The 21956-nt window shown below is 31.4% G+C and overlaps 2 protein-coding genes across 5 annotated transcripts; both read left to right on the top strand.

Annotated features, from left to right (window-relative positions):
- The first annotated feature begins 2309 nt into the window (after positions 1-2309).
- On the top strand, positions 2310-7771 carry LOC107925321 (protein STRUBBELIG-RECEPTOR FAMILY 3). 2 transcript variants are annotated; one of them, XM_016855986.2, is made up of 16 exons: positions 2310-2648; positions 3261-3390; positions 3479-3550; positions 3788-3853; positions 3987-4058; positions 4154-4225; positions 4299-4370; positions 4470-4535; positions 4662-4727; positions 4834-5207; positions 5285-5706; positions 5816-6087; positions 6265-6403; positions 6695-6831; positions 6903-7059; positions 7266-7771. In XM_016855986.2, exons 1-16 carry the CDS (start codon positions 2558-2560, stop codon positions 7326-7328), a joined length of 2271 nt encoding a protein of 756 aa, XP_016711475.1. In that variant the 5' UTR covers positions 2310-2557; the 3' UTR covers positions 7329-7771. The 2 variants fall into 2 exon arrangements, with proteins under 2 accessions (XP_016711475.1, XP_040935433.1); XM_041079499.1 differs by having other exon boundaries at positions 2343-2553.
- Positions 7772-14705: 6934 nt separating this feature from the next.
- LOC107925178 (katanin p80 WD40 repeat-containing subunit B1 homolog KTN80.1) lies at positions 14706-21506 on the top strand. Of its 3 annotated transcripts, XM_016855779.2 has the most exons (18): positions 14706-15067; positions 15525-15655; positions 15833-15950; positions 16179-16405; positions 16500-16602; positions 16931-17001; positions 17163-17237; positions 17320-17463; positions 17600-17762; positions 17968-18456; positions 18563-18619; positions 18700-18836; positions 18997-19788; positions 20051-20125; positions 20254-20366; positions 20542-20658; positions 20762-20830; positions 21006-21506. In XM_016855779.2, exons 1-18 carry the CDS (start codon positions 15043-15045, stop codon positions 21061-21063), a joined length of 2964 nt encoding a protein of 987 aa, XP_016711268.2. In that variant the 5' UTR covers positions 14706-15042; the 3' UTR covers positions 21064-21506. The 3 variants fall into 3 exon arrangements, 2 of the variants coding, with proteins under 2 accessions (XP_016711268.2, XP_016711269.2); XR_001691912.2 differs by lacking the exon at positions 21006-21506 and having other exon boundaries at positions 20051-20150; positions 20762-20836; XM_016855780.2 differs by lacking the exons at positions 14706-15067; positions 15525-15655 and having other exon boundaries at positions 16174-16405.
- The last annotated feature ends 450 nt before the right edge of the window (positions 21507-21956 follow it).

The following is a 21956-nucleotide window of genomic DNA, read 5'->3' as shown; positions in this document are numbered from 1 at the left end:
CCACCGTCAAACTTTCTTATATGTTCCACGAATCGAGCCAATTTAAATTGATTAAATGAGCTTTATTTGATTAGTTAACCTCTTAAAAAAAAATCTGTTTATATTTATCATGGACTTTAATTTACAGCTATAACAAAGACCACTTACTTACCAATTTTCTCTTACTCTTAATTATAAATGACAATAAAATTACTCAAGTTGGTATTGGATTTTTATTTATAAATACTTTCCCAATAAAATCAAATTAAGTCAAAATAATTTTTTTTTACCATCCTTAATTAATCATCATCGGATTATCAGCAATTTTTTTTTCAAAAAAATTGAGCAAAATAAAAGCCGTAAAATGCGCAAATTATGTCCATCAATCACAACATCCTTAAAAGATAAATAAATAAAAACTTTATATTATATTATTAAATGACATGATGATGACGATGATGCCCATGGCTTCCTTTTCATTTTTTTTTTAGTTTTTAACCATTTTTATACCCAAAAAAAAGCACATAATTCATCATGAATCTGAAAAAAGGTTAGAATTTTTTTTTACATATTTAGTAATAAACTATAATTAACTTATTTTTATAATTTCATTATAGATATGATTATATCTGTTTTTTTGACATCAGGGGCGAAGCTAGAACAAATTTTTAGGAAGCTGAATGAAATTTTAATTTTTTATAATTTATATATTTATAATTTTTAAAGGATTAAATCGAATTTTTATAATGATAGAAGAACAAAGTATAATTTTACCTTTACTAATTTAAAATTATAAAAAAAATTTAAGGGCTTAAATATAAATTTTTTATTTTAAGAGGGCCAGGGCCACTGCTAGCCACACTTGTATCCACCTCTATTTGACCCAATATCTAAAATTAACCATAGTTCTTTTATAACCCATAAATAAGAGGATAATATCTTAAAGTATACTCAACTCATATCTAACTATATTAACAATAATATTCATACAAATCGACTTAAGCCTCAATCGGTACTATAATTAAGGTTAGATGAGAAATAAGTTTACTAATTTTGTATGTCGGCGCTTAAATTAGCTTTCATTATTCTATTTTTTTTAACTTTGACCGTTCCTTGTATTTTAGCCATTACTATATAAAGATTACTTTTTTTTTATTTTAAAAAATGTTTCCCATCTTAAAAAAAGGAAATAACTAATATTTACATGAATCTAAAATTAACATTTAATTTCTAAAATTTGAAAATCTTTTTATTTGGTTTTTGATTTTTTTTACATTATTATTGAAATTTGACTTGTCAATTTAGTATTTGAATTTGGACTATGCTAAGATTTGATGACATAACATTTTGAGTTTGTCATGTTATCATCTGAAAATTTTAAAAATTATAAATTTTAAAAATTTTTAAATGATGATTTTGACGCAATCTCACAGTGTTATATATGTCATCATATTTTAACTAAATTCAAGTTTATGGACTAAATTGGATAAATCTACTAAATTTTAAGACTAAATTAGATAAAAAATATTCAATGATCAATGTAAAAAATATATAAAAACTAAATTTGTTTTATCCCTATTTAGAAATATATCAACTCTTGATACTGTTGAAATGATAAAAAATTTGATGTCTTTTAAATAAAGTCTCGAATTTGACTTTTGTAGATAAAAATAACAATGAAGGAACTTTACTTTTTAATTAAGGATCAAATTTGTAAAATTTTCAAAAATAGATAAGTGGTCAAATAAATTAATCTATCGTTTCACTGATATGGTCATTTGATTAAATAAATTATACAAAAAATCATAAAAATAAAAATTCGATCTAATTGTTCAATTCAATGGCTTTCTTTAAACATTATCAGGGGCGAAGCCAGGGGGCTGGCATGGGCCTTGGCCCCTCTAAAATGTAAATTTATTATTTTAGCCTTTAATTTTTTAAAAAAATTATACTTTAACCCCTTAAAATTATAAAAATTAGATTTAATTCATAAAAATAAAAATTTGATTCAATTGTTCAGTTCCATGGCTTTCTTTAAACAATATTATTATTAATTCTCAATTTAACAATTTTAATTCAAATAATTTTATAAATTTAGCTCCGCTTTAAATTTAATCGAGACTCAATTATAAATCCGAGAAAAAAAATAAAGTAAGTAGAAAAGATAAGTCACGAGTCACAAGAAACACAACTTTGCATGCCGTTGGTTTGGTCGTGGTTTACTTTTTAACCAAATTAAAGAAAGAAAATAATAGAGACAAACAAACACAAGTGGAGCTCACTTCGAGTTTTAACGGAAACAGAGAAAATTTAGACCAAAATACTAAGATTAATTTAAATCAATAAATAAATAAACAAAAAATACTCTTCTGTTCTCTTCATTCACTGGCTCTCTGCACTTTACTAGCTTGCTTTGTCACACATACTCTCTCTCTCTACCAGAGCTTTCCATTTTGAAAACCCAGATACCCAAATTTCTATGTAAACATAGACATTGCTGGGTTTTTTTTTTCTGGGAAAAGGAGAGAAAGTTTGGATTTTTGTTTTTTGTTTGAAGGTTCTTCTGTTGAGCAGGTAAATGGGTTTTGTGAGTTGGGGTATTGTACGGGTTGGGTTGTTGCTGGTTTTGACTCTACCGTTTTCTACTGGAGATACTGACCCTCGTGATGGTAAAGTATTAAAGTATCTTAGTTCATGTTTGCATCACTTCTTTTTTCTTTTTTTTTCTTTTTTTTGGGGGGGGGGAACTTAGTTCTTGTTGAATGATGAAGCTCTGTTTGGGTGTCGAGAAAGTTTGAGGAAAGTGATAGAAAATACTTTTTTAGCTTACATGATATGCAAGGTTGAGCTTGTAACACTCATTGTGTTCAACCAAGTGTCAGTGAGAAGCATAAGTTTTATTTCATTTTAAAATTTTTGAAGAAATTTAATTTAAGCAAAGTCATATTAAACCTGTAGTAATTGTTTCTTAGCTCATGTTTGCATCACTTTTTTTGGAAATTTAGTTATTGTTGAATGATGACGGTCTGTTTGGGTGTCGAGAAAGTTCGAGGAAAGTGATAGAAATTACAAGAAAAATGGAGTTTATTAACTTTTTTAGCTTACATGATTTGCAAGGTTGAGCTTGTAACACTCATTGTGTTCAACCAAATGTAATGAGAAGCATAAGTTTTATTTCAATTTTTTTTTTGAAGAAATTTAATGTAAGCAAAGTCATATGAAACTTTTAGTGATTGTTTCTTTCTTTGTTTTTTTTTTGTTTTTTTTTTATGGTTCCCCAGTTTCAGCAATAAATAGATTATATACTTCTTTGGGTTCACCACCACTTCTGGGGTGGATACCTGCCGGAGGAGATCCATGTGGAGAAGGATGGCAAGGAGTTTCATGTGTTTTCTCCAATATAACTGAACTGTAAATGGAATTTTCCTTCTACTTTTCCATAATTTTTTCATCAATGAATTTTTGTATCAATTTGTTGAGCTTAATGGTGTTTATTCAGACGACTAAGCGGCTTGAACCTTGGAGGCATTTTGGATGAAGGCATCGGAGACTTCGAATCGATATTGATAATGTAAGACTTTTTCTTTCTTAAATGTATAGTTTCCATGTTATTGGCATTGTTGACAATATCTCGAATGCATTTCCATGAATGATTAATTCAGGCTGTTTTAAGCTTTGTGCTTCTTGAGCAATCAACAAGTCGTTCATATGGCTTGAATTGTATGCCTTCCAAGGATCACATATATATATTATATGTATATAAAATTCTGTATAGTCTTATGCCGCTTTTCGGTGTTTTATGAAGCAGGGATCTAAGTCACAATCAAATTGGAGGGAGCATACCATCCAACATACCTCTCACCATCAGAAATCTGTATGTTGGACTATACAATCTTTATATTTATCTATAGAGTACAGCTAATACAAGATAATATTATGCGCCTTTCTTTTACTATGCTTCTCCGTGATTGTACCAACTTTGTTTTTTTTTTCTCTCTTCTTTTTAGTTTTCTTTCAGGTAATCAGTTCAATGGGAGCATCCCTGTTACTTTGTCTGCCTTAACACAACTAACACAATTGTAAGTTCAATTCGAACTTGCTTATTCTAAAATCGTGCTCAAGACAATAATCGTTTCTCATCATCATTCAATATTCTACCATCATTCTCTTTCAGGTTTTTGGATGATAACCGTTTAAGTGACAACATACCAGATTCCTTTCAAGAGCTTAGGAGTTTGGCCGATTTGTAAGCTCGCTAGTTGTATAGCTTGTTTTCCTGTTTTCATTTCTAGGTTGAATTCTGACATGTTATGTTTCAGGGATCTATCAGGAAATAATTTGACCGGTCAGCTACCTCCCTCATTTGGGAATTTGTCATCTCTTACCACATTGTGAGTATTAATCTCATTAAAGGATGAGGCCATTAGATTGATTCATACGAAGTTATTTCCACGAATCACTCATATTCATGTATGCTTTTTCTGTTGCAGGCATTTTCAGAATAATAAGATTTCCGGGGTCCTTAATGTTCTACAGGATCTTCCCCTTTCGGATTTGTACTCTTTTTCCCTCTTAATTTCCTTCATTCAATATTTGTTTTCACAAATTTATCACCAAATGATCAAGCATTAAACCCGAAAGTAGCTTAGCATGTAATGAATTATCACTTTATTCTTGTGTAGGAATGTAGAGAACAACAAACTTTCTGGTCCTATACCTCCAAAGTTGCTGAATATTCCAAATTTCAGGTGAATCCTCGCTATTGTATTGCATGTTTCTCTGTTTCCGCGTTCAACCCCAACCTGGCAATAACCCCCACATTGCCCTTGATGATGCATGATGTCTTTTCTGCAGGAAAGATGGAAATCCATTTAATACCACTATTCTTCCTTCACCACCAGCAGCACTTCCTCCATTTATAGCCTGGGCTCCATCTCCTTTACACGGACCACCTAGGGGACGACCAGCTGACGGACCTTCTTCTAGCCTAGTATTACCTCAGTGGTCAAAGGGTAGAGTATTTTGGACGAATAAGAGAGTTATCGTGATTGCTGCTGCTGGGATTATAACACTTATTGTTCTTGGAGTGGTTCTGCTTTTGGTGTTGAGATGCTTTAGAGGGAACAAAGATTCTAATAAGCATGGTGCAAATGCATATAACATCTCCGGTAAAAAGCTTAACCAAGTTCAAAAATCTTCATCTCGACCAGCATATCAAACGGAGAAAGGTAACTTAATTATAGTCTATCCTTGTGGTAGATCTTGTAAAATTCTCTATGTAATTCAAGGGCACTATGTATAACAGTTGATAAAGCAACAGTCATGAGGCCAATGGATGGATATGGACTAGAAAGTGGAGATACGGGAATAAGTCCAAATTTACAAGATGAACAGCTTCTTGATGCAAATACAAGGCCTGCAAGTTCAAGGCACCAGAAAAATCATGAGATAAACAAGGGAGGTTTGGATGTCAAGTCCTTATCAATACGGCCGCCACTACCTCCTCCTTTACTTCCTACTGTGGAGGAGGCCAGTGTAAGCCCAATAATACCAACAGAAGTAAATGGACCTGGTCGCTCTTCTAGAGGTAGGGACTCGTGTTCTTTGGATGTGACCGCCTTCACCATTGCCTCGCTTCAGCAGTATACAAACAGCTTTGCTGAGGAAAACTTTATTGGAGAAGGGATGCTCGGTGGTGTTTACAGGGCTGAGCTTCCAGATGGAAAGGTAAGATGATTTTGATGCCGTAGTAAACAATGTTCCGGCCCCTGCGGATGCGACTTTCTTTTACTTCCTCCTAACCTCTATTCTCCATATGTTTGACATTCTTTTGTAGCTACTAGCGATCAAGAAATTGGATACTAGAGCTTCAAGATGGAAGACTGATGCTGAATTTCTACAACTCATTTCTACTATCTCTAAACTTAGACATCCTAACATCGTGGAGCTTGTGGGTTACTGTAACGAGCACGGCCAACGGTTACTTGTTTATCAGTATTGCAGAAATGGGACACTGTATGATGCATTGCATATTGATGATGAGATGCATAAGAAACTCTCATGGAATGCACGTGTCCGAGTGGCACTCGGAGTTGCAAGAGCCATTCAGTAAGTAAACATATTTTATCAGCTTATATCATCTTTCATATGATGCTTAGAAGAAACCTGGAAGAGTCTAGAATTCCGTGCTTGTGACATATATGAATGCCTTTAGTCTCTATGTTTTAAAGCTATCTTTCAACCAAAAGTTGAGTATTTCATTTTTCTTCCCGTGGTGTCGATAAGGTATCTGCATGAAGCTTGTCAACCACCCATTATGCACAAGAATATCAAATCTGTGAATATTCTTCTTGATGACAAGCTTGCAGTTCGTGTCTCGGAATGCGGTTTGGCTCCATTGTTGTCTTCTGGCTCTACAAGCGAGGTAATTATGTATACAATTGTGTATATATATTTGTGTGCTGTGCAAGTCCTAATGATTTGAGGTTTTACAAAAAATTTAGTTACTACCAAATACAAATATTGCAAAAAAAAAAAAGGTAATGAACTATGAGATTTATGGATACACTACGAAACTATAGATAAATATGTTGCAAGAGAATGGGAACTGATTTTCCTACTATTGCTCAAACATTGTTAAGATGTGCGTATTATAGGTGTTTTCGTATTAACTATCTTACAACACTGAGGCTAATCTTGGTGGATGTATTCCCAGTTCTCTGGAAGCCTTTTTGTATCATACGGTTATGCAGCCCCGGAAATCGAGTTCGGAAGCTATACTTGCCAGAGTGATGTCTATAGCCTTGGCGTCGTAATGTTAGAACTGCTCACCGGGCGAGAATCCTTCGATAGGTAAACCAAATCTTGCATCCGGTTTAAATCTTTTTCCTTGCCATAAGTTTATAATTAAAGAACATTTCTAGGTCACGGCCTCTGGGGGAGCAATTTCTCGTTAGATGGGCAATTCAGCAGCTTCACGATATCGATGCATTAGTTAGGATGGTTGATATCACCCTAAATGGAGTGTATCCAGTGAAGTCATTGTCACGCTTTGCCGATATAATATCCAGATGCGTGCAGGTAAATTTCTTAACACTCCTACTCTTGTAGCATGCTTTTACACAAGTGAAATCCCGAATGACCCGTCTTAAACATCGAACTAAACATACACTGCTCCCAAACGGTAGTCGATTTATAACTAGGAATGGGATAAACCAAAGTCCACAAAAAGCATGTCCCCATATTCTTTCCACCTCAAGTTATCTAATGTTTTTATCTTCCTGCAGTCGGAACCCGGATTCAGACCGCCAATATCCGAAATAGTCCAAGACCTTTTACACATGATTTAAAAGGTGAATCTTATTAGCAATTTGGCTGTACATAGAAGAATGGATGATTACGAGGTTTATCTGCAAGAAAAGAAAAAAGGGATACGTATCAATCGAAGCCACGGATTATTAGATGCTTCCTGTAGTATATATCGGGGTTTTTGTTTTGCATTAGATTACCTCCATTGATGTTCTAACAGCAAATTTTTTTTCAGTCCTCACCCCTTTTGATTCATGTTTTTAGTGGGGAGGTGATAATATTTTTGTTTATCTCTGCCAAAACTGTTTTTAAGTGTTATATTGTGGTCATTTGAGGTCTTATTTAGGTTATATATTATAAAGCCATGTTTTATATAGTTCCTATTATTGTTTTCTTTTCACAAACTCTGCTATTAATTCCTGTATCTAATATTCATAAGTTGTGGATTTGATTTCTGTAATTTAATTTAGTCAATTTTAGTCTACCTAATTTTTCAAATTAGTTTTGTACTTTTCAACTTTTAAAATTCCGTGACCTAAATGGTAATAATTAAATTTGTTTAGTTCTTGTAGTTTTATACTACACGTAAAGTTGTAGATTTAGTCTATGTTTTTCGATAATTTTTAGTCTCTTTGTTTTTCAAGTTTTAAAATTTCAGTTCTGACGTATATGACATACTTTAAATCTATTAATTGACTCTTGAGTAATATGTGAAAATACAAGCGGATATGACATTATACGTGTGACCATATATGTTATATACCTTAATGAATTTAGGGCTTAAGTCTAAAATTTTAAAGTTAGAAAGAATACGGGAAGTTGAAGACAAAGATTGTTGGGTTTAATGGATATAAATAGGGATGGTAAAATTCAAACTATTTTATAAATTTTAAATTGATTCCTCTCAAATAGAGTGAATTTTTTTTTTTGGAAAGTGAATGTGAATAAAGAAGGGTGCGGTGGATTTTTTCTAACAATGGATATGAAATCTAGAGAGAATATAATAATTGTACAATTCGTACTATCTCGTTTTACTATATAAAATTACTATTTTACTTATATTATTAATGAATAGAGATAATGGTGAAATAAAATGTATGAAATACAAGTGAATTTAGCAGCGTCCATTCTTATCCTGCTCTACACGCTCAATACAACGTCGGATAGTGATCTTGGATTAGTTTGAGGGTCTTGATAGAGAAGGAAGATGGGCAGATGAGAGATTTTAAGCCATTAATAAACATGTGAATCCACCACATGGATAAGATGTTGGCAACTGCGAAAATCTACCACGTTTTTTAAGCAATAAATAAAACCAAGATACCATTATGTGAGTTTGAGTTCTGCTAAATCAGCCGTTGATTGATGGAATGAGGTGATGAAATATCAAAGAAATGGGAATTATTAGAGTGGTGAATGAGTTAGGTGTGTACATTTCAGGTAAAATCGAATTAATTCAGTTAATCAATCGAATTTAGTTAATCGAATTAATTTGGTCGAGATCGGTTAATAATTTTTTGGAAGTTCGGTTAATGGTTAATTCGGTTAGAAATCGGTCGATTAACTGAATTTAATAAATAATATTATAATACATAAGTGTTCTGTCGGTTCGGATCGGTTAATTTTTTGAAAATATAAATAAATTATTTAGTTAAGTTGGTTAATTTTTTACATGTTTTATACTTGTTTTAATCAAAAATAAAAATATATATATATATAAATATCAGTTAATTGGGTTAACTGACTGGATTAACCGAAAAAGTACGGTTCGAGTATTTTTTTTGAAAAAATTTCAGTTCGATTAATGGTTAAAGGTTTAAAAGGGTTGATTAATTCGGTTAATAGTAGTTTGGGTCGGTTAACCGATTGAACACCACTAGAATGAGTTAAGTTATCTATTTAAGTTTAAAGGTTTTTTTAATATATGGAAGGATTTATAACAAAAATACGAAACTCAAAAACAGGGATTGAGCAAAAAGATTAAGTTTTAAATTATGTGTCAAGTTTGGACTTCAAAATTTATGATGTACTTGTTGAGTGGAAAAGTAGTGAAGAAAGATGATAAATTTCCGTACTAATATATAAAAATCAATCTTTTCAAATTAAAATGATAAAAAGAGAGGAAATGTCAGAGATGTGTATGTTTGTTCAAAATTATGTATTTTTCAAAAGTTTTATTTTCTTTCTTTCTATTTTTTTCATCTCTCGTATCAAGTACACCTAAGAAAGAAAAATTAGATTTTCCATCATTATAGTTTTCTACTCCTTCAATTTTTCATCCTTCCAATATCTTTCCACTTTACCAAGTAAAGTCTTAAGGTTTGAGTCTAGCCGGACCTAACCCGTTTTATATTTTTGTAATATATTTTGATTTACATATATTATATAATTTATATCACGTAAAATTAAATATGTAATAAAATACTATATAAACATTAAAAATGTGTTAAGTTTTATATAAATTTTAATTATTTATGTAATTATTGTTGTCTAGCAATTGAATTGATCAAGCCAATTGAATCGAAAATCAGAGGCACTCTAAAGTTGATCATCTGAATATATATATATGTTAATTTCAAGTGATGATGTGATACAATCTTAGACTATCACGTTACTAAATTTTTACATTTTTTAAATTCAGGGGTCAAAATGAACTTAATTGTCAAATTCAATAGCCAAATATTATATTATCCCTAAATATTACTATTAATATTTTTTAATTTTTTAATTTGAAATTCTGGAAAATTATGATTTAAATTATAAATATGGTTATAAATGTAATACAATTTCAACAGTAAATAAAAGTGTTATAAGAAAAGAAGGAACGTATATTATCCCTGGCAGCGGCACTGCACATTTTCGCTACAGACAATCTACCAAAAATTGCATCTAATATTATCTAATGTCCTATGTTTGGATATTGGTCCCTGCCATTGCACATTTACTCCTCTCACCTCTATATTTTATCTCAAAATTTGCATTGGATAATATAGCGCTTTTCCTTTAATACCAAGTATTAAATATTTTAAGCTAAACTACTTTATTTTTTAATACATTTAAGCTTCTCATATATATATATACTTTTTGTTTTGAATTTCACTATATTGAGTTTCAATTAGAGCTATCAATGGGCAGGTTCGGTCAAGCCTTAATAAGATTTTAAGCTTATTTAATAAATTTGAACTTAAAAAATAGGTCTAAAATTTTATCAAAGTTCAATTCGAATAAAAATGTTAAAATATGGGTTTGGCCCAATTGTATTAAAAATTTTGATATTATTTATTATTTTTTATATAAAAATTTTAAAAATATAATACATTAAAAACACTAAAAATATTAAAATAAATGTTTCTCAATAAATTAAAAATAAACTAAAAGAAATCTTTATACTTAAATAATACTAAGATAGGTGCAATTTAACATGCAAATACCTCTAAAATAGTAGTAAAATTAATAATAAAACAAGATTTATATAATATCTAAACAATAACAATAAAATGTTAGCAACATAATAGTAAAATGACAGCAAAACAGTGAGAAAACACAACAAAATAACTTCTTCTTTCTGTTGTTGCAAATTTGAGTCAGGCTGGATAAAAAAAACTTATCTGAGGCTTAACTCATTTCTAAACGGATTTTTTTTTACCAAAATTCATTTTTCAGACCTATATTTTTGTCCAAACTCTTTCACTTTTGGGTGGACCCAATTCGGCCTATTAACAAATCTAGTTTCAATTGATTGTACAATTAAGTTTGATTAGACTTTTAAATAGAAGGTAAAATTTTCCCATTGTTGTTTTCTTTAATCACAAATAAGGACTAAGATAAAAGGGGCAAATAGTGGTTTTGGCCCTTCAAAAATGATAGATTTTCTATTGAATCTCTTAAATTTAATAAAAATACATGTTGATATAATGAAAAAATTGCACTTTAACTCCCTGAAACAATTTTTTAACTTCGTTACATGACTCAAATTCGAAGCATTATTTATATTTCTTTCTATGGTTTCATAATCCAAATTGGGTTCCACAACCCACATAAACATTTAAGCTTAGTTTTAATATGATAAAATTGACATTTGAACAGCTAATGCATAAATTATTATTAGTATTAGGTACATGGTGGTTTAACGCTTAACCGCCTATTCTTTTAATCTATACGATATATTAGGTGAGTAATTAAATCAGTATCATTACATAATTCAACACTAATTTATTTGGATATTATTTAAAAAATATTTTTATAAAATAAATCATTATGAAATTTTTTTTATAATTTTTTTAAATTACTTTTATATTTTTTCTACTTATATCGATAGTAGAAATGTTCATAAGTTGAGTCGGGTCGGGCCTAAGTATAATATTAACATACTTTATACTTGTCCAAGTTCGATTTGACCAGAAATCAGAGCCTAAAATTTTACCTATATTTGTAAAAAACTAACCCATACCCTTTTTAAGCAAGCCCATATTATTTTATTTTAATATTTAATAATTTTTATTTATTGAATTTTTTTATATAGTTATATTAATATTATTTTAATGTTTATATTAGAGTAGTATTAGTTTATTTTTTTAATATATTCTATATTATATAATATATAAAAATAACATAATACAAAATATTATAAACTTAAAATGGGTCAGGTTCGAGACTCGAACGCAGCTCATATTTTAAATGAATCTACCTTTTTTTAACTAAGCTCATTTTTAGGCTTAACATTTTTACCTAAATCTTTTCAAATTTTGAATGGATTTAAACCTATGAACAAATCTAATCGAAAGTACGTAATACTTTAATATTTATAATATAACCATCACATTATTTTATTGTATAAATTAATCATTAATAAAATTTTATATAATTTTCCAACCATTAGGCTCCTTTGACCCAAAAGAAGCATATTTGTTACTCAACAAACTAATCATTGCATTTTTCTTCTTTAAATACACTGCAAAAAGATATATAATTATTACAACTCTGAAACCACATCTTAGCCATGAAAGGCATCAACCTTGAATTTAAATGTAATCATTATTAGTCCTGTTTAATTAAAAATTACTTTTAGTATTTATTTTTATTAAGATATGTGCTTTTAATCATAACTTCATCCTATACATGAAAATTCTATCTCAATTTCAAAAAAATTATAGAAAAAATTAAATTGTAAAAAAGTATATAATTATGAAGATATTGCATGCTTTAATTATTTATATAAATCTAAAATCTTAAGATTTTCTATGAAATCTTAAGATTTTATTTTTCATATTTTCACCCATTTTATCAAGTGGAGATAGGTTACCAACCCGCTCTCTGTATATTAGCACATTTTATATTTGTTCAGTCTCATTCATATTAATAAATATTTAATTCAAATAAATGTCTTGTATTATTTTTATATTTTAAAATCTACTTTTAAAAATATTTATTAATTTTTTCTTTTATAAAAAAATTATGCATATTAAGAGTGTTTACTCGTTTTATTATAAATTTAAATATTTACAGCTTCACTTAATTTTTTAAGGTTTACATTATATTACATTATATATTTTATCTGATATAAACTACATAATATGTAAAATAAAACAAACAATATATTATAATAAAAAAAAGTAGGGTCAAGTTTGGGTCTTGAATGCTAGAGTTAAATATTGACCTGTATTTTAAATTAATATAATTTTTTATCCAAAATTATTTTCGAACTTTATACTTTTGTCCAAATCTTCTCATATTTCGGATGAACCCTAAACTTTAATGAGTTATCCAATTTTTGAACAATTATTAATTTTTTCAATATTTCATGAATGAATAAAGTTGTTGGTAATTGTATGTAATTTAAGATTTAGCTTAATTAGGGTTGATAAGCATTGCTTAATTTATAATTTAAGAATTTGGTTGTTTATATTTCTATAAATACTTCATTGATTAATATTTAAATATAACTCTTAGTAGTAAAATAAAAAATAAAAAATTATAAATTCTAATAATATCTGTTATTGTTAAATATAATGCTTAAAACTACCTATATCTCCTCCTCAACTCATAAATAGGAAGATAACGTGCTCCAACGCACTCGAACCCACATATTCCTGCATTGACAACAATACACTTGCTAATCAAATTAAGACTCAATCAACAAGTATATCTTAAAATTAAAAAGAAAAAAAAATACAAATTGACAAATACTTGATATTTTATTTTATTTTTCATTAGGTCTAAACTTAAACCAAAAAATAAAAAATAAAAGAAAGGTGACATAATTAGAGTAGTTAATAAACAACCTAGACCTAGTGACAAGCTAACAACTTTAAAGTCAGCTAATTTATAAGTTTATTTATGTCAGCACATTCTAAATTTCTCAATTTAAAATAAAAGTTTAATTATGGTTTCAGTCCTTCAATCGTGATGGAGTTTGAGATTTACTCCTTCAACTTTAGTTTTGTGTAATCAATTATTTTATTAGTAAGTCCAAATTGATAACACCATTAACCGCTGTCATTAAAATGGTGACATGTGTTTTCTTTAAAACAATTTTAAACATTCAGTTGATTTATTATTGATTGAACATAGTTGATTTGATTTTTACGTGATTTTGATTATATGATTGAATTATAGTAAAAAAAACTACATCATCACTTTCATGGTAGCAACTAATGATGTTACCAAGTTGGAACAAATTAAGTCAATTAAAGTAAAAAAGGATTAAAGCACAAATTTTAGTACATTAGAAGGACGAAAACCAGAATTAGACCATTGAGAGAATGAAGAATTAATTTTAAAGAATCATTTTGTTTATTGTTATTGCCGCAAATTCTTTATTTTGTCCTTTAACATCATTTTCCAAATAATAAATAAATAGAAAAGAATTAATCAAAATTTTTAAAAAATAATGTTCTCAAAAAAGAGATTGAAAAAGACAAAAAACCTATACCACGAGTGTTTAATAGGGGGATCCAACCGACACGTCAACACGTAGAAGACTATAGTATATTGAGTAAATTGCTGCAATATTACGACAGCTAAAGGCTAAGGGGTATTTAAGTAATATCACAAGTCAAGTGATAAAAAATTTAAAATTTTTATTTAAAATATCGAGTTTAAGTTTTAAACAGAGATAATAATATTAAAAGAATTTTATCCCCATTTAATAATTTTATCGAAAAATCTAAAATAACTCTAAGTAAAATAATTTTTTCCGTGAAGTATCGAATAAATATTATAAACATTGTTAAATTGTTAAAAAGAGTTTTGTTTCGATATAAAAATTCAACTTAACTCGACTTTAAATTTAACAGGAATACGATAAAACTATAGGATGCACAAGTCCTAGGACTATAAAAAAAGACTGAGGGGGTGTTTTGGTAAATTACAATAAACAGTCAAGAAACTGGGTTCAACCATATATCATGGTCTACAAAAAATTGTAGTGTTTTTAAAATGAGTCGTAGGAATTCGAGGATTTTTTTTTTCTTTTTCAAATTTCCTCTGAAATTTTAATTTCTTTGTTATTTTAATTTAATTTTATTTTTTTAAGGTCTTTCACGTTCTCACCAGAATTTGATTCCTAGCTTTTCTTGGAATTCTTGGTGGATTTACTTTCCAAGAAAAGTAAACATTTTTCTTTTTTTAAGTTTCCGATTTTCGTCTTCTTCTTTTTTTTTAAGTTGAATCTCGAGGAACAGTTACGCGCGAAATTCATTGTAAATCCCGGTTCCGATTCCGATCTCGTTTTGGATATAATTTCGTCGGTAAAAAATGTCGAAGCGTGGATATAAGCTGCGTATCCTTTGAGCTTAAATTCTTGTATTTTTGTTGTTGTTGTTATTGAAATGCTTAGCTTGATTTAGCTTCATTTATTTAAGTTACGAAGTGAGTTATTAGCTTGTTTTGTATTTTGTACGAAATTTCAGCTCAAATTTGTTGCTTTTTTTGAAAATTTTATTTTTTTGTATTTGATTAAATTCGTCATGGTTGCTACTTTGGCTTTAGCTAAAGACAATAGAGGAAAAGGGAAAAAAATTGAAGTAATTAGTGTTTATTTAAGTGAAAACTTTTAAGCTTTTGTAAAGATTTGTTCTTTAACAGATAATGCTAGTTTGAACTCAACTAGTATCAAGTTGAAGAGAAAACTCTAAAAAATGTTTGTTGTATTTATCCAAAAGTGGAAATTTGAAGGTTCTTTGGGTTTTTCTTTTCTCTGTTTTTAGTTGCTTACTTCCTTGACAAAATGAATGTAGAGGAATTTGTGGCGCATACAACAAGTGTAAATTGTCTAAGTATGGGAAAAAAGACATGTAGGCTTCTTATTACTGGTGGAGATGATCATAAAGTGAATGTTTGGGCAATTGGGAAACCAACTTCTCTAATGGTAAGTTTTTTATATGGTTTCTCTCTTGCTTAGATTCTTGCCAAGTTTAGCCTTGTATGGTATCTCTTACAGGGTAATTTGTTTTTGTTGCTTGAAACTACATTTTGGATTAATAGATGCCAATAAGGGTGAAGTTGTATTTAAAAAATAAGTAAGGGTATACATGTTAATGTGCAGAGTCTCTGTGGTCATACTAGTCCGGTGGAATCTTTAGCTTTTGATTCGGCAGAAGTCTTGGTGCTTGCTGGATCATCTACAGGGGGGATAAAGCTTTGGGACCTGGAAGAAACAAAGAGTAAGTCTTTGATTCCTCCTTAGGAAATTATATTAAGAGCCTTCTCTATAAGTGTATCATGGTGGGAGCTTGTTAGGCATAGAGAACAGTGTTGGATAAGATATTTCACAACTCCAACTTATTTTTAACTTTCACCTGTTTAAAACATGCGGATCATTTTTTTTATTCCAAACTGAAATTGAGTAAGAATCAACTTGTAAAATGCTTGATGTTATCCTTGAAGTGTAGTGGTTCGCGGGCTAACAGGACACAGATCTAATTGCACTGCCTTGGAATTCCATCCATTTGGTGAGTTCTTTGTATCTGGTTCCATGGGCACAAATCTAAAGGTTTGGGATATCAGAAAGAAGGGATGCATTCATACGTACAAGGGCCATACTCGAGGCATTAGTACAATTAGATTCACTCCTGATGGTCGCTGGGTAGTTTCTGGTGGATTTGATAATGTTGTAAAGGTAAACTAGGAATCATATCATCATCTGTGTTGAATGAGTTGTCAATTGTGTTTATCTAATCAATTAACATTTGTATCCTGTCTCTGCTGAAAAGATTTGGGACCTTACTGCTGGAAAACTCTTGAACGAGTTTAAGTTTCATGAAGGCCATATTCGCACCATAGACTTCCATCCTCTTGAGTTTCTGTTAGCTACAGGTGAGTCTGTGACTTCAGTATGAGCCGATGGGTTTATTATAGTGCATTTGTCTTTTTCTGCATTGCTTGCCATTAACTGCTTGATGACAATTATTTTTTCCAGGTTAAGGTGGGATAGACTACCTTAACTTGACTGCAAAGATCCAATCTTTTTCTGTTAGGAAAATGACTTGTCCTTCCATGTTTCATGCATTGTTCTTTTGTAAATATTAAAAATTGATAACCTTCAAATTTGTTCCTTTTATCATTTGTATGTTGAGCATGTACTCAATATTGAAGCCAGCATTTCATTGGGAATATCATAATTGATAGTGGTCAAAATTTTCAGGTTCAGCGGACAGAACGGTTAAATTCTGGGATTTAGAAACCTTTGAACTGATTGGATCTTCCAGACCTGAGGTAAAGTATACCTTTGAACAGTTAACTTTTCATGACCCTGCAAACTTTCCAAATACGAGAAACATATTCTCTCACTTTAACAAAAAAAAAACAAAAGTAATTGTTTATAATAAACGTTTTTCATCATACTCTTGTAAAATGTTCGTGTTTTTTCTTTTCAGGCTACAGATTTTCGCTCAATTGCCTTTCATCCTGATGGGAGAACTTTGTTCTGTGGAGCAGATGATGGTTTGAAGGTTTTACCTTCAGTAGTAAAATCTGTTCGATTCCATCACAATTAAGAAGCAAAAGTCTGAATTTTGGTTGTCATTATTGTAGGTTTATTCGTGGGAGCCAGTAGTTTGTCATGATTCTGTTGACATGGGATGGTCAACACTTGGCGACCTTTGCATCAATGAAGGCAAACTTTTGGGTTGCTCATACTATCGAAATTCTGTTGGAGTTTGGGTGGCAGATATAGCGGTATTTACAATCAATTCTTTTTTAACTTTGCATCCTCTTATGTTGGTTCAGTTTTGACCTGCTTTAATTCTGAACCTGAGCGACAATACATTGGTCTTACCTTCCTTTCTTAATGCCTTGTTTGCCCACATCTCAGCATATCGAGCCATATGGAAGAAACAACCAAACAGAGAAGAAATTTAATCTTGAGAGAAGTTATTCTTCTGTGAAAGCAGGGAATGGCATGAGGTCTACTTTGGGATCACGGCCATTGTCTCCTGATTGTGAGACAAAGGAAATAAAGAACATATATATTGACAGTGAGTGCTTCTTAGTTGTTTTTATTATTCGATTTAGTTGTTCTACCCATTGTTACTTTGTTGGTACAGTTAATACCCATGTTTGAGGAGTTTGATTGCTTCCGTGATGGCAAATGTCAAAATAAATTTAATTTCAAAACATAAAACTTTTGTAGAAGTTATTAAGCTATATTTTCTGACATGATGCTCCGGTTTCTGTAAAAAGCTGCTGGTAGTAATCCTATTGCCACACAGAAAGATGGCTCTTTGAATTCTCCAAAAGTGTTACCCCCAATGGATGCCTGTGAAATAAGTGATCAAGAAGCAGTGAAGAAGAGTCCTGGAACAGAAGTCAATGCAAAACCTAGTGTTGTTCCAAGGGACAATCCTATTGGTAAAAACTCTAGCAATTCTGCAAAAGAATCCATCACCTTTTCAAAGACAAAACCAGGCATGCTGCTCAAACCAGCTCATGTTAGGAGACCATCTGTCAACAAGTTTGAGGTTGAAAAGCTGTCGGCTACAGTTGATTCAGGAACTCCTGGCAATGTAAAAAGCGGTTTAGACAATGCAACGGATCTGAATTCTCAAAGTAGGCTTGTATCAGAAGATGGAGTTAGAAAATCATGTGATGAAAAGGACTCAAATATCCAGAGTGTTATAGAGAAATCTGAAAAGGTGTTATCGCCACAGACACCCCCTAATCAAGAAACTTGTAAGTTTTGTTCTAAACCATGTTATTATTTCTTCCTCAGTCTATGGTCATACATTTGTATGTTAGAAGTTAATGATTGGTGATTATTTTCTTTTTACTTTGTCAGGTTATGAATCGCTTACTTGCAGCAAAGATTCAAACTCTGTCAAAATTGTCAGAGGAGGTTTGTTCTCTCTTTCCTGCTAAGTCTTCTGAGTATAAAGTTGGATCTATTTTAATCCTTAGAAATTTCTCTCTTGGCAGTGGCTGTTGTTTCAGGGAGAACACGTACTCTGGTTGAGAAGTTTGAACGAAGAGAGAGATTAAACAGCGGTGATGGTCCGGTAACTAACGATACTCCTCCCCTGGTACTTGAAACAGATAGAACACCAACCAAAATGGTAAGCTAATTGTATCTTTTCTTGAAGTTTAAAACTTCCGTTATTACATGATTCAGATATTAGAAAACTGTCTAAACAAAGTTGGACAGACTTGCATGTGCATGTATTTCCATGTTTTCATGATTGAATTCAATGTAGTTTTCATGTTTTCATCTAACAGAAAGAAGAGAGACAAATCTCCGAAACAAAAGCAATCTCTGCCAATGATGTCAAGCAGGGTGGAAGTCAAATTTCTAGAATGGAATCAACTTCAAGCTGTGAGGTAAGTATTACCGGAATTCAGATTTCTAGAAGGGAATCAACTCCCACTTCTGGTGGGCTCATTACTGGCGATCAACTTCCTAGAGCGGAATTAACGTCAACTCCTGATAAGGTCATTATTGGAAACCAAACTTCTAGAAGGGAATCAACTCCCACTTCCGGTGGGCTTGTTACTGGGGATCAACTTCCTAGAGCGGAATTAATGTCCAATCCTGATAAGGTCATTACTGGAAACCAAACTTCTAGAAAGGAATCAACCATAACCCCTGAGAGGATCATTGCTGGAAACCGAATTTCCAGAAGAGAATCAAACTCTGCTTCTAGTGGCACCATTACTGGAAATCAAATTTCTAGAATGAAATCAACCTCTGCTTCTGACAGCATTACTGTAAATCAAATTATGAGAAGGGAATCAACTTCCACTGCAGATGGGATGATTTCTAGAAATCAACTTTCTAGAAGGGAAGCAATTTCTGTTAATGATAGAAGTGGACCAAATGGTACAGTTACTGAGAATCAAATTTCTCGGAGGGGATTGAATTCTGCTAATGATGGGAATGCTACTATTATTGAAAGCCAAGTTTCAAAGGGCACATCAATCTCTCCTGATGATGGAATCATAACTGAAAGTCTAATGCAAACACATGATATATTCTTAAGCACTCTTAGGTCTCGCTTGACAAAATTACAGGTAAATTTTAACTGTGTTCGTGGATATAAGTAGCTGCTGCATTATAGCTTTAGGCAAAGACATGTGGATACTTGTACAATGAATGGATTTTAGAATATTATATCATTGTTATGATTTAGAACCATACATTTGCATCTGAAAACCTGTGATGGATGCAAACTTTTGTTCTAGTGAAAAGAAAGAAATTTAAGTTTAGTAAAAACGAACATGGAATGACATTTTGTTTGGATTTCTTCATTGATTTTGTTTGGTGAACCTACAGGTGGTGCGACATTTTTGGGAAAAGAATAACATTAAAGGTGCAATCAGTGCCCTGCAGAAGCTGCCGGATCATTCTGTGGGTATTTATGGGAAGATTTCATGTGTGTTGCTTTATTCGGTTTTTGAATGATAGTTACGAGTAGTAACTAAAGGGTTGTCAAACATATTCGCTCTTTTGCTTAGACTCAGTTACTTCTGGTGCAGGTGCAAGTCGATGTAATCAGTGTTCTCATGGAAAAAATGGAGATTCTTACCTTGGATCTGTTTTCTGGCCTGCTCCCTGTGCTTAAGGGCTTATTAGATAGTAAAACGGATAGGTAATTTTTACTGCAGAGTTTTAGTTTTGGGTATTGTAAGATACTGTATTCATCCGTTGCTTTCAAAACTTTACTTTTCATATTTGTCTCTTTTTCAACATTTAAATAACACAAATTTCTACTTATGAGTTATGATGTTCATACTGATTTTTGTTTCTGTGATATGAATCTTCAGGCACGTAAATATCTCGTTGGAGATGCTTTTGAAGCTTGTAGCAGTATTTGGTCCAATGGTACGCTCAACTGTTTCAGCCCCACGTGGTATTGGTGTCGATTTACATGCTGAGCAAAGGTGCTAATATACCTATTTATCAATATCTACTTGGGTTTTTTGTCTATTGTGGATTTGGCGATGCCACTATGAACTAAATTGATTTTTTGAAATTCGAACACAGGCGAGAATGCTGCAATCAGTGTTTCACGCAGCTGCAAAAGATTCTGAAACTTCTTCCACCATTCGAAAGGTGAGATGCTTGAAGGATTTAGGGTCTTTTCACATTTCTTGATCACAACTTCCGTTATAATGATAATATCCATTTGCACATCATGACGATTATAAGCTTTTCATCAAGTGATGAAATCTCGAGTTGCGTAATTAATTCCTACAGATGACATGATGAACTTTTTGTGTTACTACAGGAGAGGTGGTGTGATAGCAAGATGTGCACAAGAACTGAATCTAGTTCTTCAAGAATGATCGACGAATGCCACCATGGCGCCATCTGTAAAACCATCTGCTACCAAACCACGAACAAGAAAAAGGTGGCTGAGTCGACACCACTTATAAAAAGATTCAATCAAGTGCCATAGAATGGTCAGTTCATAGATGCACAAATTTGATCTTGCCACCTTACTATATCGATCTCTACCAGCTTTTGTCAGTACCGACATGCCAGCTCGAGTGAGTATTGTCACTCGCAATGCAACCGTTTCAATCTCGACGATGGAAGAAGCCAGCCAACCGGCCAACTTGTGAACCTTAATGTCTCTGGTACTCCCACAAAACTTTCCTTCCTCTTAGTGTAGTGCTCTTAGTCCCCTTTTCCTTTTTGGTAAAAAATGTAAGCATGTCCCTAATGCAAATATATACTCTTCACCTTATAATATATATTCAATGAAATTTGTCAAATTCCTTGAAAAGCCCTTATTTCTTCTTGTTACCATCTTTATCCAAAGTCTCTTTGTAGTAAAAATCAGTTTAAAAAATCCCTTATACATTTATAAGAGATAGGGATGGCAATTGGACAAGGCGGTTTTTTGAGACGACGTAAGTTTGATCTAAACTCGATCTTGAGCTAATAATTACGAACATCTTAACCGAAAACCATCCCGTCCTCCGTCGAAATTTTTTTTTTCCTGAGATAAAGCAACATTTAATCCTTAAAATTTTCTAACACTTACTTAGTGCTTGAATATTTTTGTTACCACGTTAGTACTTGGATTTAGCAACTTTTTCCAATCTTGGTTATTGTGATGATGTGGCACTTTAAGATTGTGTTACATAATTATCTAAAAATATGGACCAAAAAAGTTTAAGGATCATATTGAGAAAAACTATCAAGTTCAAGGGCTAAATGTTAAAATAGCTAA

Source organism: Gossypium hirsutum, chromosome A10 (genome assembly GCF_007990345.1).
Source record: "Gossypium hirsutum isolate 1008001.06 chromosome A10, Gossypium_hirsutum_v2.1, whole genome shotgun sequence".
In the NCBI taxonomy this organism is placed as follows: domain Eukaryota; kingdom Viridiplantae; phylum Streptophyta; class Magnoliopsida; order Malvales; family Malvaceae; genus Gossypium; species Gossypium hirsutum.
The sequence above is the reverse complement of the archived record's forward strand: the minus strand, read 5'-3'. Positions and strand labels throughout refer to the sequence as shown.

What these genes read in the sequence shown, in the direction of transcription:
- LOC107925178 (XM_016855779.2), top strand. Translation starts at nt 15,043, where the DNA reads ATGTCGAAGCGTGGATATAAGCTGC. An exon ending in TTAGATAGTAAAACGGATAG is followed by an intron (nt 20,367 to 20,541) that starts GTAATTTTTACT and finishes ATGAATCTTCAG; the next exon opens with GCACGTAAATATCTCGTTGG. An exon ending in CTTCTTCCACCATTCGAAAG is followed by an intron (nt 20,831 to 21,005) that starts GTGAGATGCTTG and finishes GTGTTACTACAG; the next exon opens with GAGAGGTGGTGTGATAGCAA.
- LOC107925321 (XM_016855986.2), top strand. Translation starts at nt 2,558, where the DNA reads ATGGGTTTTGTGAGTTGGGGTATTGTACGGGTTGGGTTGTTGCTGGTT. An exon ending in AGCATATCAAACGGAGAAAG is followed by an intron (nt 5,208 to 5,284) that starts GTAACTTAATTA and finishes TATGTATAACAG; the next exon opens with TTGATAAAGCAACAGTCATG. An exon ending in TAATATCCAGATGCGTGCAG is followed by an intron (nt 7,060 to 7,265) that starts GTAAATTTCTTA and finishes ATCTTCCTGCAG; the next exon opens with TCGGAACCCGGATTCAGACC.